Source organism: Columba livia, chromosome 8, assembly GCF_036013475.1.
Source record: "Columba livia isolate bColLiv1 breed racing homer chromosome 8, bColLiv1.pat.W.v2, whole genome shotgun sequence".
NCBI classification, from domain to species: domain Eukaryota; kingdom Metazoa; phylum Chordata; class Aves; order Columbiformes; family Columbidae; genus Columba; species Columba livia.
The window spans coordinates 19864759-19881237 of record NC_088609.1 but is presented as its reverse complement, the minus strand read 5'-3'; the positions used below and the strand labels follow the sequence as shown (position 1 = coordinate 19881237).

The following is a 16479-nucleotide window of genomic DNA, read 5'->3' as shown; positions in this document are numbered from 1 at the left end:
AAGATGGCACCAGGTTGTTGTGGTTTTGGTGTATTTTTAAATTTTTTTAACTGCCTTAGGATCTACTAATGTTTCACTAGTATCCTCATTTGAGTATATGCTAGGATCAGTTCATTTATTTTGGGGATGTTCCCAGTGAACTGCTTGCATACAGGACTGCAAAATAATGTGTTTGGCTTGTGAATGGGGAAGAAAGATCAAAGGACTTTTGCATAAGAATCTTTCTGTCATTTCAGAACCCCCTTCCTATGTTTCTTCCACTCAGTTTAAGCAGAAAAATATCAAAGTTCCAACTTTATAAAAAAGTTCCATCATTATGAGTCACACACAACCGAGCTGTAACTGTTAATCCAAACCTCATTGATCAACATAACAAAAACAAGTATGGAATAAAGCCTAATACCATGGAAGCCCATGGGAGCCAGGACTGAAACACATCAGAAGTTTGTTAGCTGGGAGATCTATTTGTTTGAGAAGTCTCTGGGGAGACAGACAATTAGCTCCTCCAGTTCTCACAATTAGGCAGTTCTGACCACAACCACCCCTTATAGCGCTTGCTCAATAGCTAGTAAGTTATTTCAGGATACTGCACTGGTTTTTGTTTGGTTTGTGGTGGGTGTGTTGTTGTTTTTAATCTACTTTATTTGGACTTTCCAGTTTTGAACCTAAGGTTCATCTGTTTTGAGATGTGTGCCATCTTCTGGTCAGTGATATTGCCACAAGTCTAAAACACTTAAATCTTTATAAATTTCTTTTCAGCATTCTGATTTGAGACATCAGAATTGACCCTGATCAAACTGCAAGTTTAAATGAGAAGCAATAAATACTGTGTTTATTCACAAATATGCATACTGTTTTTATCAAAAGACGAACCTGATAAAGAAGCGCTGTGCAGTGAATCCTGTGAGAGGGTTTAGCTGCTCCTGAGAAGACGGATACATTCAGTACTTTAAAGTCTTGATTAACGTTTATTTAAGCCAGTGGAAAGCTGGCACACAAAATAGCATACCTTGTTTTACTAAAAGCCAGCAGTCTCCATTAAAATGTATATATTCTAAATAGCACTTCTGTATATGATATGTAATAGCTTCTTCAGTTTCAGCACATATAAATAAACTAAGGAACACTGCGAACAGATAGGGCCAAACATCTGTAGTCTGACTTTAGATTTTCCCCAGGAAAGGCAGAAGCAAGAATGAAGGAATTGATATTTGCCCTAGCTATTAATATCATTAAAAACTAAAACCTGTTACAAAGAAGGGGAAGAGAATCCATGAACCCCTTAAAAATTGGATTAAGGTTTAGGACCCTTCACATTAGTCCACCAAATAGTCACAGAAACCACTTTGATATATACCTACAAGCTTTAAGGGTACAATGTTTTGAGGAAAAACAAGCATGTATTCATATACAGTCCTGTCATTCACAAGACATTCCTGTAGTTAGATGGTACCCGAATACAAAATTAAACACAAATATCATTCCAAATCTGACAGGACCTCCTTCTCTTCCCTTTTCCTCATTTTAAAATCATCATGCTATAAAGTACACTAAAGATCTAATGTTCAGAAAAGAAGAGACACAGGAAGAAGTTCCATGGTCCAAAAATCTTCTAACTAAAGAAAACCATATAGTGAACTGCAGTGATATTTTCTAATAACAAACCAAGGCTATTCTGAAACAGCTACGCTTATTAGTGTCCAAAGCATATTTACCAATTTTGAATTTTACATATACTTTAACATACCAACTATGGCAACTTCATATCACAATGTCAAAACAAGTAAAACCATTTAAACTATTGTATTAGAGATGCATTTTAATTAGTTCTTAAAATGATTATAAATATTGTGTTAATTTTTAATAATCCATGTCTATTTGTTGCAGGAGAAGAAATCTCCCACAAAATATAAAGCTTATTGAGTAAGCATTTTTAAATCATTCAGTATGACAGAGCACTGCAGAGCATTCTTCTGTCCCTGAAACTCTACCTCTTACAGATTTTGTAACATTTCTCAACCCAGAGAATTACAGCTGCCTTTTCCCTTTATGTCTGATCTTTCACCTTAATCATTCCAAGTGGATTCCAAAAATGTAGATGGTAGAATGCAGCCATCTTCTTTATGAAACAGCCAGCCCTTACACAAAAGTTTCTATTTTCAGAAAGTTGTGAAACTTTCACAAACATTAAGTCAGCTTGATACTACTAGTTCACCCAAAGCTGCCAATGACATTGTGAAATATACACAAAATGAGGCTTTTTAATTAACCAACTCTTTACTCGTAAGAAATACACAGTCATTAAAATCATTGGTTAAGCTAATTTGGGTATGCACAGAAGCTTAAAAAGAATTGCAGTGTGTCAGTTCATGGATACTGTAGGAACAAGCCAATCCTCTGCACCCTTCAAAATTTCTGTCTTCGTAAGTCCATCATCTAACATTTGCTACCAGACATTTACAGACACAATTCAGGTCTGCTTAAGAAAAAGTCACCCTGGCCAAGCCAGTAAACTGTACTATCTAGAACACCTCTGCTGAATGCGTCGTTGAAACTTTTTGGAAAACTGCTGCATGTGAAAATGCAGATTTTTTTTTCCAGGTACACTGAGGCCACTTCAGCATTCACAAAGACAGCTATTTTTTATTTTTTCAAAAACAATAGTCAAAGATACCAGTTTCAAAAATCATTAAATTCAGCTTCTGAAAAGTTACAGGATGCAAGTTATTTCCCAAGTAGCAGAAACTGGATAAGACAATAAGACTAAATTTATCCTTTTTTTTTTTCCCCTCACCCTACATCCCACATCATGGCTGAGTATGTGCTCATCTTAAAAAAGCTCATCTATAAATTTTATTCTATTACAAAAAAACTTGTTGTAAATATTTGTCTGACACATTATTCAGCACAACAACATAGTTCTGTATTATCATGAACTATCCTTGGAGCATACAAAAGATTACCAAAAAGAATCTAGTCATGATAGCTACAAAATGGTGGTAGAAAACAAAGATAAATACTTATTTCTTTCTTCACATGAATTAATTCTTTCTGTTTCGCCCCTGATACTCTATTTTAAAACCCTACCAGTTACTGGGATCTTTGTCAGAAGCACTCATCTTTACTCAGTGAGAGAGGTGCTGATGGATAAATACTGGAAGGTTTAGAAAAGATTTTGTGGTTCTAGGTCCATATAGAACACAGCATTTGACAGCTACTGAAGAAACACCTAAATTGCTTTAATGGAACTTTGTCTGAGAAATCTGTTATTTAATTCTCTTCATTTTCAAGTTCTGTATTGAACATCACAGCAGAACCATCACTGCTCAGTGTGACCTTGCCAGCAATAAGTTTGCATAGCTTCTCAAAGGTACCACAAAGCCGATTCACTTTGGGAAAAGAAAAAATTGTTGTTAGAGGTATATAAACCACATTTCCATGGACAAATGGTTCCATGCTCTTTTCAACAACCAGTTTTCCAAGATCTTCTGAAAAACGGTTCACTGAAGGCTGGAATTGGAATTTTCTCTCAACGGGATCATTATTGTATTCCTCATGTTCTGCCATTAAATGGTCCAGCAGACTTCGCTTAATATTTTGTGCTGTGAAAATAACTTCACTGACCACTGCATTCTTCAGGTATTTCTCATCTTTAAGACTTGGATACACAGCTCTGAAGACCTTTACAACATACAAGAACACAAAAAATGTTTCTTGTTATCATAGGCTCAGATTTTAACATTTGCTTGTCAAAAAGAGCTTCTAAATGTGAACATATTTTTTGTTTCAATCTTGTTTTGCTTATTACTTTAAATATTTTCAGATAACAGGAAAAAAGCCAGACAATATTACTTGATTTTACATATTACAACTTCAATGGCCATTAGATAAGTTAACAGAACTTCCAAATAATCAGGCTTATATCTATGTATCTTATATCTGCAAGCTGTACTTGCACATCAGGCAAGGTGAAGCCCTTTTTAACTGTTCTCATACTTTCCACATTACTCATCATGAGGCTCTAGGCAGGTAATCTCATTCCTACTAGTTTATAAGAAGTGCTTTATACCAACACACTACCACTGAAGTTCCACAGTCTAGAACTATTTCTTCTTACTTTCTGATTACATCTGGAAATGTTGATTTATTCCTGTAAATTAGTTACATCATAAAAAAAAAATTAATTTGATAGTCTGAGCTCAATAAGAAACACACGAGATATAACATGCTTGTTTAAACTCAAAGGATACTGATGTCAAAACTCCCTCCCTAATAACCCTGTAACAGAAGATAATGTAAGCAATTGCTAGGATGTGTCAGTCACTCAAGATGTCTTTCGAAGTTTGCTGAGCATTAAAGAGCAACTCACAATTCTATTAAGGGCAGTAGATGACAGGTGACATTTCAAATGTATAGCATGTCTTTATAGCTTGGAAGCTACAAAAGACAGTCCCATAATGTCAGGTCATAAGTCAATTGAAGATACATATATATCATTAAACAAATAAGTGCAATATTAGAACATGTTCACTGAAACAAATAATTAAAGGCCTCATAAGATTGAAAAAACACCCCAATATATTTTTCCTTTTGCATTATTGCTTCATGTTACCTCTGAAAAAAAAAATGTCCTTTGATTTATGCCACGGGGCAGTTAGGTGCATCAGGTTCTGCTGGTGTGACACACTGCAACACACAGCTGAGTACTTTACAAAAATATTATTGAAGTTATCTAAAGTGAAAGCCATTTAGTGCTAAAAACCAAAAAGGCTTGATGTGCACCACCAGAGAACCAAGTACATGGCAAGATCCGATGCCTCCAAAAAACCCAGAACTGGCTACCTGAAAACACAAAGATTAGGGTGTAACACCAAATGCTACCAAATAAGGCAAAGCACACAAAACAGGTCCTGTCAATCAAATTTCTGGGAAATGCCTTCCTCTTCATAATATATTTTGACAAGACTCTGCATTTCTTCAAAACATACACTGCTAGAAATGCTTTTTATCTTTTATGTATCTGAAAGAACTGTGTCACTGCTAACAACTACATGATGAAAAGATGAATAATTAGAGAAACAATTATAAAAATAGTATCACACTATACCTGGCAAAAAGGAGAATTTTCATTCTAAGGATAATATTATGTTAAAATAAGAATGATTACCCATATTGCTATTCAGCAAATAACCTAAAAATTAAAGGCCTTTATACAATTAGAAACACAAATCACAGAATTGAGACTCTCTTGATCTGATGGTGTGTGTTAATCAGAGCTAAGACTGGACAGCACTAGTAGACCACATTAAGAACACTTTCACAGGAAGGTCATAGAAAATTGTACTCTTTATTCGTCCTCCTAAAAGAAGGAAATCTTACTTACCGTTTTGTAAACTGCTTCAGTGGGTTTCTCAGACTGAGCAGATTCACTGGTTTGAGGATATTTTCTAACAAACACACCTATTTGGGTACAAAACCCAACATTCTCCATTCCTGTTGGTGGGTGCCCTACACCAGTAAATTCCACTGAGTAATCATAACGTCTGGCTGTCTCTAGAGCCCTAAGAAAGAAAAATTATTCTAATCATACTAAATATTTATCTTTTACAGCAACAAATATACATTCTTTTACAGAAGCAAGACCCTGATCCTATGAATGCTTGAGTATAATTCCTCCAATACTCCCATGCCTGCCAAAACTTCCTGAATCAGAGCTATAATCATATGCCTACCATAGTCTGAATCATTTATTATTTGTAATTTAGGTAACCAAACATTACTGTTCTTTCTAAAATATCTGCATAGAATATGCATGTACACAGTTGCTTACTCACTGCCTTAAATGCATTAAAAGTGAGCTAAAAGCCACCAGTTTTAAAGAACAAAATGATTTAAGAACCTATAAAAAACGTACACACCCCAAAACCACAAGACACCAGTTGACTGGGAAAAAAAAAAAGTGAGGTTTGTTGTATAAAGAGTAAAGTCTATCTAATCAAGGTTACAACAATGCACATGACATCTAAATGAAAACCAATCTTGTACTACTGTACATCAGCCAGTGTCAAAAAAGTGATGGAGTAGGGAACTAAAAACTAAAATTGCACTACCTACTTGCATCATTTGTCATGAAAAAGAAGTAAACTAAATCAATATCTCATGTATGTTAGAGAATATTTCAATACTTATATTTCAAAACACAAACATAAAAGCCCTCTCATGTCTGCTGCTCAAAAAAACATCACTCCTTCAATGATACCAATATTTTTAATTCACATATATCAAAAGCAGAATCTCAATTTACTTTAAGTCATATAGAAGGTCTCTAAGGTATTCATCCTTCAGCTAATAATGCAGGCAGGGTGTAGTATCATTATTTGGGGAAAAATATATGCCTCAAGTTTTGCAAAACTCTATACTCAAGAGTAACTGCATACTTTGAAGTCTATGGCAGAAATAACCTAATTGATGGGGCAAATTTTCCAAGATACAATTTCTGACCAGGAGCTGGCTATTGAGGTATGGCACCCTTTACCACAGATTTTCTTCCACAACTGCCTGACAGTTCAATGTTATCACAGGACATATACTGTACTCCCTCTTTATTTTGTTTTTATTACATCTACTGATACTTAAGACACATCTCCTGCAACCCTCTGTCATGTACATATGTTTTGCATAAAATCTTTCATTGTGCCATGACACACTAAGCTATCCTTAACTTTATTCAACATGCTCTGCTCCTGTGATTATTTGATAAATCTGTTTGCATACTCTTACCAAAAGGTCTGGATTAATTGAGTGCTTTGATTACACACCATACAAAGTAAGCACATCTCTTAGGTTTTTATGAAGCATTTCTATAGCAGGGTATTATTATCTGAAAAGGTTAATTAATACCTTACACTTCAAATGCATTAATTGTAATAAAGATATAGAAAAAGGAACATAAAAGTTTTAAATACTTTTTGCAGAGCAATCACAGTACAAGCAAGTCAACTTAACAAACATCATAAAATGCAAAACCCCCAGAGCATGCTTAACTATTTAACAGCATAGAAATGTTTCACCAAATCAGTAGGTGTGAAGCTCCACTGACACCAAACCACATACACACACCGTTCTGAAAATGTATAGCTTATTGCTTTCTCACATTACTGAACACTCACAGCTGTTTGCATACAATGTTCAGTGAACTTACCAGCTTTGAAATTGTGCTTGGTTCCATTCAAATTTGTGGTCTGGATGCCTGAATAATGCTTTGCCGGGAAGCAAAGCGTTAAATTCAGAATTTGGAGTACTGATCACAACTATGCGTGGAGCCATGAAACCAAACACCACTTCAGGAAACTTCACTAGTTCTGATTGTTCCAGGTGCTCTATTCTGTAAAGGATAAGTTTATGTATGTCTAAAACCACTCTACTGTATTTCAATATTCTTAACAACCTGTCAAAAAAAAAACAAAACCAAACCTGCCTCTCTACCTTGTGAACTTTAAGCCTCGTTCTACAATATTAGTACTGGCACTGTGGCTGAATGGCAGCCTAGAGGTTTTTGTCTGAGAAAATTTCCTCTTGCATTTTCTATTTTTTCATCAATATCGTTTTTCCACCATAATCTAGCACCACTTGAATTTCCTAGTATGGTTAATTTAAGCACAAGTGAGAAGATGCCACATTCTACTACTGTTCTGCATAAAAGCTTTGATCAAGTCTGTTTAGAGTATGGACAAATTCCAAACTGAACCCTAATGAACTTGGAAAAACGTAGTATGTTTGTGTAATACTCACAGTTCAATACACGTTACCAAGTCAAAACCAAGCATGCAAGGATCTTTATGGGCAACTGAACCCTGATGCAAGGTAACAGTTAGGGGTCTTTCAGCCGGTTGCAAATAATCACCAGGAAGAGGAGATAACCTATGCCTACAAAAGTATTAAAAACATTATGTCATAGAAAGGACCTTCAGACATGATAAATTGTACATGCAACTGAACTAGCCAACGCTCTACATAGATACCTTCTAAATCTCAAAAATGTTTACTATTTTACAGGAATTAAAAAAAAATTCTAATAAACCCACTTTTTATTACTATCTACAATAGGGCAGAAAGAGCAAAGGAGTTAAACCAGCAGTCATCCTTCATGTTTACAAAAATTTCCACCATACTCTCAAGCCTCTTGCAAAGCTGCTTTTAAATTCTAATAGGAGCTCAACTCTAGACTGGCTTAGACACACTTTACATGGTTTTTGGGGAACTTATCAGGCAAGCACCTTAACCTTTTTTTTTCCCAAATAAAGTAGATGGAGAACTAAAATACACGTGCAAATTTCAGTCTGAAATACTGCATCAGACAAATCACACAGTAAACATTAAATAAAAGGCTACTTTTCTTTCTTTAGAAGGAGCAAGTGATAATGTCACCACCAAGACCCTACATATTAATTGAAACCATACTAGTCAGCTTCCCAGAGAGAAACTCCGTTGTTCCTCACTGGTCTGACTCATGCTTCAAAGATCACACACAGTTCATATTTTAGAGCCGTCTGAGCCAGACATAAAACACGTAGCTAACTAACCCTCCCACTTCAAAAGAATTAACAAGGATGAAGTCCCCACCACAGTGACTAAAAGAGAGGTACATGCACATTTCAAAACAATCAGATTTTCATACCCCAGTAATGTCATTTATAAGCATAAACAGATAGTACTAGTTAGTGTAATGTGTTAGTACCTTTACAAACGTGTATTTCTCAGATACACACACCTTCAGGGCCATTCCACGACTTGGACCTTTGCTACATTAGCTGATGTTACGGCCTCCTACAGCCCAACAGTCCCCACACACAGGTGCAAAATAACTAAATAACAATGGATAGCTCTTCATTTGCCAAGCTGCTATTTCTGCATTTACCTTCACTTTGAAATTCTTGACAACAAATTATGTAACATGCCATTAGGTCAAGCCAAATACAAACCTTAAATTAACACAATGCAAGAGCTTACATGTTCTCTTTCATTACACTTGTGCAGATATCTAGCCCAGCTAACACTTCAATACAACTGCAGAATTTCAGCATCTGGAGAAGAGTACAGTCAGCACATCCTAAATCTGCCACCTGTAAATCAGATATTAAATAACATGTAAATGCTGCATATTTCTAAGTAATTTCAGAGACTTTCATAAAATAAAAGTTCCACATTTATGTAAAAATAACATTTTAATGAAAAATAAAGCATTTCACAATCTTAACTAAAATTTACAGTTGCAAGCAGTATAGACATGGATTTGAAAATTCTTTCTAAAAATATTTGTGAAGACGTCCTACAAGACGTTTCAAATGGATTAACCTTTTGTTATTACAGCTATAAACAAATACATGTAGAACATCCCAATTACTCTGGAGAATGCTTTCCACATGAAGGCATATTCACTCAAATAACTGTACGGCATGATTTTTAAGTATTAAGGGTGCAGCAGTTTTCATATTGACCACTGCTTTTCACTCATCTTCTTTCTATCCAAAACAGCGAGAACAGGCTCACCAGCAGCCAGGTTAGCAGCGAAGGATCTGCATAAAACAAGTTTACAGGCTCAGTCTGTAAGGAAGGCTGGGGATATTCAGAGCACAAAGTCAAATATAGAATAGAATTATTTTTCCTGTAAGCCAGAGAGGTAGTTGAGTACACAAACCAAACCCCACTGATCTTTCTCAGGCTAAGTCAAGGTTGAAGCACACTGCTCAGTACTTAGTGTGAAAATCCTGAATTGTTTCTGTTCAGCTTACCTCTATCCTGCAGGTAAACAGAAAGTTTACACTGCCCCATTTCACATCCTAAATCAGAAAATTCAAACCTTTAAATACCAATGCAACACTCCTGAATACAGTCTAATTAAGAGTAGATTATAGTGCCATGACCTCATAGACTGGATGAGATTTTTATTAGCTACTTAAAGTATGATTATGTGAATGCACTGAAGGTGCACTTCTCATCAGTTTCTTGAACATTCTCTAAGATATTAACATCAGTTCTGTGGTTCAGCACTGAAGACAGAGGTATTTCTCAACTTTTTACATTTTCGAAGGAGGTGCTAGGAAGGAGGACACATTAGAAAAGAACACTAGACAACATTACTTAAATAATTTAACTTTTCAAGATGACTACCAAAACAAGAGTCCTGACATACTGGGGGGGGAAGGGAGGGGAAAACAAAAAGGGGTGACAAGACCTTAAGAAAGTAGAGGAGAGTTAGCCTCACGTAATCCTGAGTGTCACGTCTCATCTGAGAACATCTATGTGAACGATGAGGTAAATGTCATACTGTATATGGAATTACCAGCTCTAGAGCGCAAAACCAAACAATGATGAAAGCAGCTTGAACCAAAATCCCCAGCATTAAATTAAAACCACAATGCCAACCTACTCTCCAAAGGAGGTTCTGGCATTTTTCATGTTTAGACTTCCCCTCTTCCCATGAATTAACATTCATCATATGCACCCCTGAAAAACAAAGCATGATCATCAAGTGCCTAGTAAGGAAATTCAGTTCTAACAACAGCTCCTCCTCTACTATTGTTTGGTAATTAGGTCAGTAGGTTATCTAGGCATTTCCTGTGTTCCTGAGATACCTAATGCAAACTATTTTTTTTTTCAAATTTATAAAAAGACAAAACATACCAACCTTTTTAGGTTTGTATTTCCCCACTAAATCTTTAATGAACTGGTAGCGTTGTTTGTACAAAGGAGGTGTAAATTTAATAATTCCTGTAAACTGTTCTTCTTGAAAGTTCTTATCCATTATATTTCATTAATGCTAAAATTTAAAAAAAGTTAATTCTTATTTTCTGAAGCATTTTGTAACATATCAAATTATAGACTTTGCTGTTTTCAGTGGTGTTCAATTCACAATTAAGCACAGGTAGACCCGATCCCAGTTCTATTCAGAGAAATTAGGCACTAGCTGCTTCCTCCACATATAATGATGTAATTAACCAATTATAAATCATAAACAATCATAAAAAGCAAGTTTCATAATTTGTCACTCTTTATCCTGCACACATATGTAGTGTTTACACAACTGCAACATATTTAATCTTCCTAAGCTTCTCTGGCAAGTGCAGAAAAATAAATAATTCATCACTTAGGTGCCTGCTTTCTTGTCTCTCATCTATCATTTGTTTTATCTTACAATTCAGATTATTTGCTAACTAGATTTGTTTATGTATAGCTCAATGCAATTTCTACAATGTAACAACTAGCAGGAAATATATGAAAAATTACTTCGTTGTGCAAGAGGAAAGGTTCCGCTAGGCCTTAGCTTTAGATTTACTACCAGCTAAACCTTGTTACCAGTGCCTGTATTTTATAATTTATCTAACAACATGGAACTAGTCATAACCATTGGTGCATTACAACTTGCCTACCTTTCATTAAAAGCTACATCTTGTCACACATATTTAACAAGAAATTTCCCAACTGAAAATAAGGCCCTAATAAATGGTGAGTGAACTCCCCAGAGGCAGGTGAAAGAAAAGGGTCCTGTGCACACACGGCTTCCCAGAGCCGCCCACGCTCCCCAGCGGAATGCAGCCCAGCGCTCAGGAGCAGATCTGACAAGCACCAGGTCCAACACAAGCAGAGCAGCTGGGCCAAGCCTGCTGACAACTTGAACGCCCCATAACGTCTTTCATGCATAAGTATGAATATATATTTTTTTATACATATGTACAAAATCAGAAACAAGCCCGACGTTCAGGCCAGCCATTTGTCTCCTTAGTAGCAAGTGACCCCGTTGGGCTTCTCTCCCCAGTAACTGCCTGGGCAGCCGGGTCACTGCCACCCACCTCATCATCCTCACATGCTCCCGGCCCGCAGGCTGCACCCAAGCCCTCCCCGGGCTCCCTACCCAGCAGCCCGGCGCTGCCTCGCCGACCACAGCCGCCCCAGCCCGGCCCGGCCCCGGCCCTCGACCGCCACCGGGTATCTCCTAGGGCCTGCTCCTCGTCATCCGCGGGGCTCGCGAGGAGCGTGACTGGGCCGCCCCCCAGCAGCCATGTCCTGACAGCCATTCCCTGACACCCCTGCCCCTTCCCCGCGCTCCTCTCTCCATCTCCTGTTGCTGACCTCCCACCGCCAACCGCCTCCCCGGTGCGCAGCCGCCAGCGCCCGCCTCAGGCGCGACCTATGAGCGGCCGCCCGGCCCGCGCCTGCCGCTCCCCTCTCTCCCGGGCCCGTGCGTGCGGGTTCCCGAGGCCCATCTGGCCCTTCGAGCAGAAAGGCTCGACGCTTCGGCGTCGTTGGGAGCGCCGGGAAACTGCCCCCCAGCAGCAGCTGGCGGCCTCTCCTCCACCCCGGAGATACACTGCCGCACAGCAAAACATTTATGTATTACATCTTGTAATGTAGAGCGATGCCTTCTAATCCTCATTAATACAAGACAGCTTAGCATCACATGAGCATCCAAAGGTCCACCTCGCTGTATTTGTCTCTGCCTGTGCCAGCCTCCCTCTGTGAAATTAAAAGGTGATTGGCAGGAAGGTGTCCGTAGTTTTTACACTAAAGAAAAAAAATCCGCTACTCCTTGTGCTACTTCTTTTAGGTTCTGTGTGACTCGGTACAGCTCCCGTGTCTGCAGAGGAGTTTGTTATTTCTCCATAGGAGAAACTAATGCTATTGCGCTGGTAGCGACAGGGTCAGGATCCAGTGACAGGGTGAGAGCTCTGCCAGGCGGAGGGAGGCACAGACCACAAAAAAAGACAATCGATGTGTTTCGCAAGATTGCATAAAGTATTTTCTACACTGGGGCAAGATTTGTCTCTCAAAGAGCAGGCAGCTGTTTGGATGCACAGTGAAAGCAGAAAGGAAAATACGGTTCCACTTTTCCTGTTACTTTTTCTGTTCACAAGTCCGTAAAGCGCTTTGTTAATGATAGGGTGGGGCTGCTCTGTGAAAAGGAGGGTGTGCACTGTGTGCCTGGACCCAAAAGGAAGGAGGATTGTGGTGACAGTGAGGGTTGAGAAGATTTGTTAACTAAATTAGACCACAATTCAATGCTTTTCAGTTTAGTTTTCAGAAAATACTAGAAATTCATATGCTGATACCTGTCTGTGATGGCTTAAACTTGAGTCTTGGCTAAGGTTAAGTTTTGCAGGATGTGGCCTAGACAGAGGATACGCAGTTAACAGCATGTTAGCTATGTTGTTTACTCAATAGCTAGGAAATGTATTTAAGTGTGCTTGCAAACTGGTGATCCAGACATTTTTTTCAGAAATCTCAAGTTATTGGAATGGTTCCATTCTGTTTGAGCTTCTTTGGTTTTCGGAGCTTGCAATACAATGGTAAATAGCTTTTCTTTGTATTAATTTTGGTTTATGAATAGTAGAAATAAGGAACTGTCTGTACAATTTCACAATTGTTTTCCTACCATTATCACAGTGAAGTGCTAACAACAGTGTATGCAAATAAGGCAGCCTGAGAGTTGCTGTCTCCATCAGTTTGGATTGCAAACAGGTTTTAGATACATGTTGTAATATTACCAATCTTTACCTATGTAGGAAATTTATTTTAGACTGTATGTAACACCTGGTCAATTATTTTTGTAGGATTTTTTCCCTAATAAGATTTAAAGACCTGTATAACCCAATTGGGCCATGCACAGAAACCATATTTGTATAGGGAATAATTCCCATTAAATCCCTTTGACTAGTCTAGTAAATCGACTTTTACTTTTTAATTACATTTTTGCTTTTTAGAAGAGAAAATACAGGGTGTTTTTTTCCTTATACAGTGTTAAATCCTCCTAACATTCTCAAGGAATCACAGAACAATTTATGTTAGAAGAGACCTTTAGAGGTTATTCTAATACAAGCCCCGCTCAAAGGAGGTCCAAGTCAATGAGGTTTCTCAGAAACTTTGTTTCAAAGGTATTTTTCACATTACAATCTCAAACTGAATTTCAAGTTGCATTCAGTTCAATATGCCCACAAATGAAACAGGTTATTTTTAGAGAAGTATGCTACTTTTGTACCATATAGAGAGCTACAATTTATATGACTATACTGAAATAAAGGCATCTCACAACAGAAAGTCATGAATCAAAAAGTCTTAAACTGCTGAAACTTACTTTATCCTTCAGTAACTGGGTTGAGAAAGACAACAGTACACAATTCCTTTATTTTCCCTTTAAAGCTATAGTGCATACAACTAAACAGTAATCTAATGCAGCATTGCTGCCTGAATACTCCTATCAACACTGATATTTGACAAGAAAATGCATGCAGCAATACTGCCTCATCTGTAATTTTAGAGTTAACAACCACTGCTCTAAAAACAGATTCAGAGGACGTTCAGTAACTAAGTACTAGTTTCTTTCTCCTCAGCTTCAACTAACAGATTAGGCCCATTTGAGAAAATTCAGAATTAACTGTGCGAATGAGAAGTGAGGCTAGGCTCTTACACACAGATCACCGTACTCTTTTATAATTATATATAGTTCCTTACAGTTTGCAAGTAAAAACCACCTCCTAGTTGATTTTTTTTCTTTGTCTCTGTTCTGTATAAAGTCCGGTTCGGATGCCTGAGGGAAGAAAATCTAATTTGCAGCAAATGGATTTACAGGTTACAGCTATATTAAAGGTTTCAGCATCACCACCAAAGAGGGACTGCGTAAGAAGTACAAAAATGTTATCCTATACAGAGGAAAAACCACTGAGGTTCGGAACCTATTGAATAAATATTTCAACAGGAAAAGATAAATGCATGAAAACACATTTTGGGTAACAACAGAAATACAGGCTGTCTTCAAGTGATTATACAAGAAAAATTAAGGAGGCACTCGAAGAGTCAAGGGCACCCTGAACAACAACAACAACAACAACCCACTGAGCTTCAAAGAAAAGTTACTACTCTCGCTGTCTCCAGAACAAGATTACTTCACTGCTGTAAGGCCACTTTCTTAGAATTAATGTTGTGATTCTTTCTGTAATTTCATATGAGATTGTTACGTGGACATTTACTGTATCAAGATGGTAGAGTCATGAGATGAGTAAGGAAGGTTTTGTGAACAACTTTAGAAATCAGCCCCCATGGGAAGTGGAGGCTGAAAGAGGTGTGAAGAGCCTAGATAGCACAGCAGGCAGTTTAGAGAAACTGTTAACTGCCAGGGACTGATAAGGACCCTTTTCTGCTATAGTATGAACTCTCAGGTATGTTAAAAGGGCCAGAGCAAAGAAGATGAATTACTGTGAAGATACTCTAACTATTCTAATGTTACTTCCAGCAGTATTTATCTCATTTTTAAATTAAAAAAATAAATCAGTTTTAAATATCACACCTGTAGAGATGCTTTTTCCATACCAGCTTCTCCCTGCACCTGTTTCCTTATGCGTTGAGCAACATGGAACCCTTCTCTGTGTGTACAACTGAATGTATTTTGTTCCACCACGCCATTTGCAGTTATTTTGGTGGACTTTCACTTAATTTTTTTGTACAGTCATTTGACATTTAGAATCTCATGGTAGTTCTTCAGCATCGTGCATTCAGTCTTCCTTCTGTACTTCAAGTTATAGCTCAACACCGAAGTATGAAACTTGTTTTTATTTTTCTTTCTGCTTTTGAAAAAAAAGACTGTAATTCAAAGCCTACTGGGAACCTTTGAATAATGAGTTAAACGAAACCCGAAAATTCAAGTTCAATTCATCCATCAGATATTTTTCAGGCAAAACTGGAGGATTTTAACTTGTGTTTCCTGTTACTTTCCTAAACCCAACTGCTTTGTCTTAACTTGAAAATGCAGTAACCTTATTCTGGTTGTTCCAAGTTTGTATGTAGTATCTGTATTATTGCTTTCAGAAAGAAGCATCCAGCCTGAATTTAGCCACAGGAATAGTTATTGTTTTTTGGTGCATGACAAGACTCCAGGAAGCTGCTCAGGCGTTGCCAGGCCTCAGTCTGGAATGGGCCTCACCACCAACATTAGCTTCAAATGAACAGGCTTTGATGTATCCTGGCCGTGCAGCCACTAAGACACGCTTCTTCACTCAGGATTCCTGTCGCTATTTCTCAGCCCCTCGCTTTCTGTGAAGGCAGGCACAGGCCGCAGGTGCTCTGCTGGGCTCCGGCCTCATCACCAACGAGGGTGACTGACGGCACTCATTCACAAGTTTGCCAAACCGCTGGCCTCACACCTGGTGCTGCGGTGGCAGCAGCTGTCCCTGGCGGGCCGCTAGAGCCCCTCGCTCGCCCTGGGCCGCCGCTCCCCGCCTGGAGGCCCCGCGGCCCGGCCGGGGCAGCCCAGCGACTGCTGTGGGCTGGGAGGCGAGAGGGACGAGCTGGCGGTGGGACGGCTGTTGCCGCACGGGCTCCGGGACGCAGCAGGCTGTCTGAGGAGACCGACCCGCGGCCACACGGCGGAACGGCGGCGGGAAGGGGACGCCCCTCCCGCTCCCCCTGCTCTCCCGCCCCCGCCTAGCGGGG

The 16479-nt window shown here is 38.5% G+C and overlaps 1 protein-coding gene across 2 annotated transcripts; it reads right to left on the bottom strand.

The window, feature by feature from the left end:
• Positions 1-948: 948 nt before the first annotated feature.
• On the bottom strand, positions 949-16428 carry HENMT1 (HEN methyltransferase 1). Of its 2 annotated transcripts, XM_065072450.1 has the most exons (7): positions 12130-12912; positions 10688-10819; positions 9010-9122; positions 7792-7926; positions 7202-7384; positions 5384-5561; positions 949-3681 (listed from the first exon to the last, which is right to left on the bottom strand). In XM_065072450.1, exons 2-7 carry the CDS (start codon positions 10802-10804, stop codon positions 3271-3273), a joined length of 1137 nt encoding a protein of 378 aa, XP_064928522.1. In that variant the 5' UTR covers positions 10805-10819; positions 12130-12912; the 3' UTR covers positions 949-3270. The 2 variants fall into 2 exon arrangements, with proteins under 2 accessions (XP_064928522.1, XP_064928523.1); XM_065072451.1 differs by lacking the exons at positions 10688-10819; positions 12130-12912 and adding an exon at positions 15338-16428.
• Positions 16429-16479: the final 51 nt, after the last annotated feature.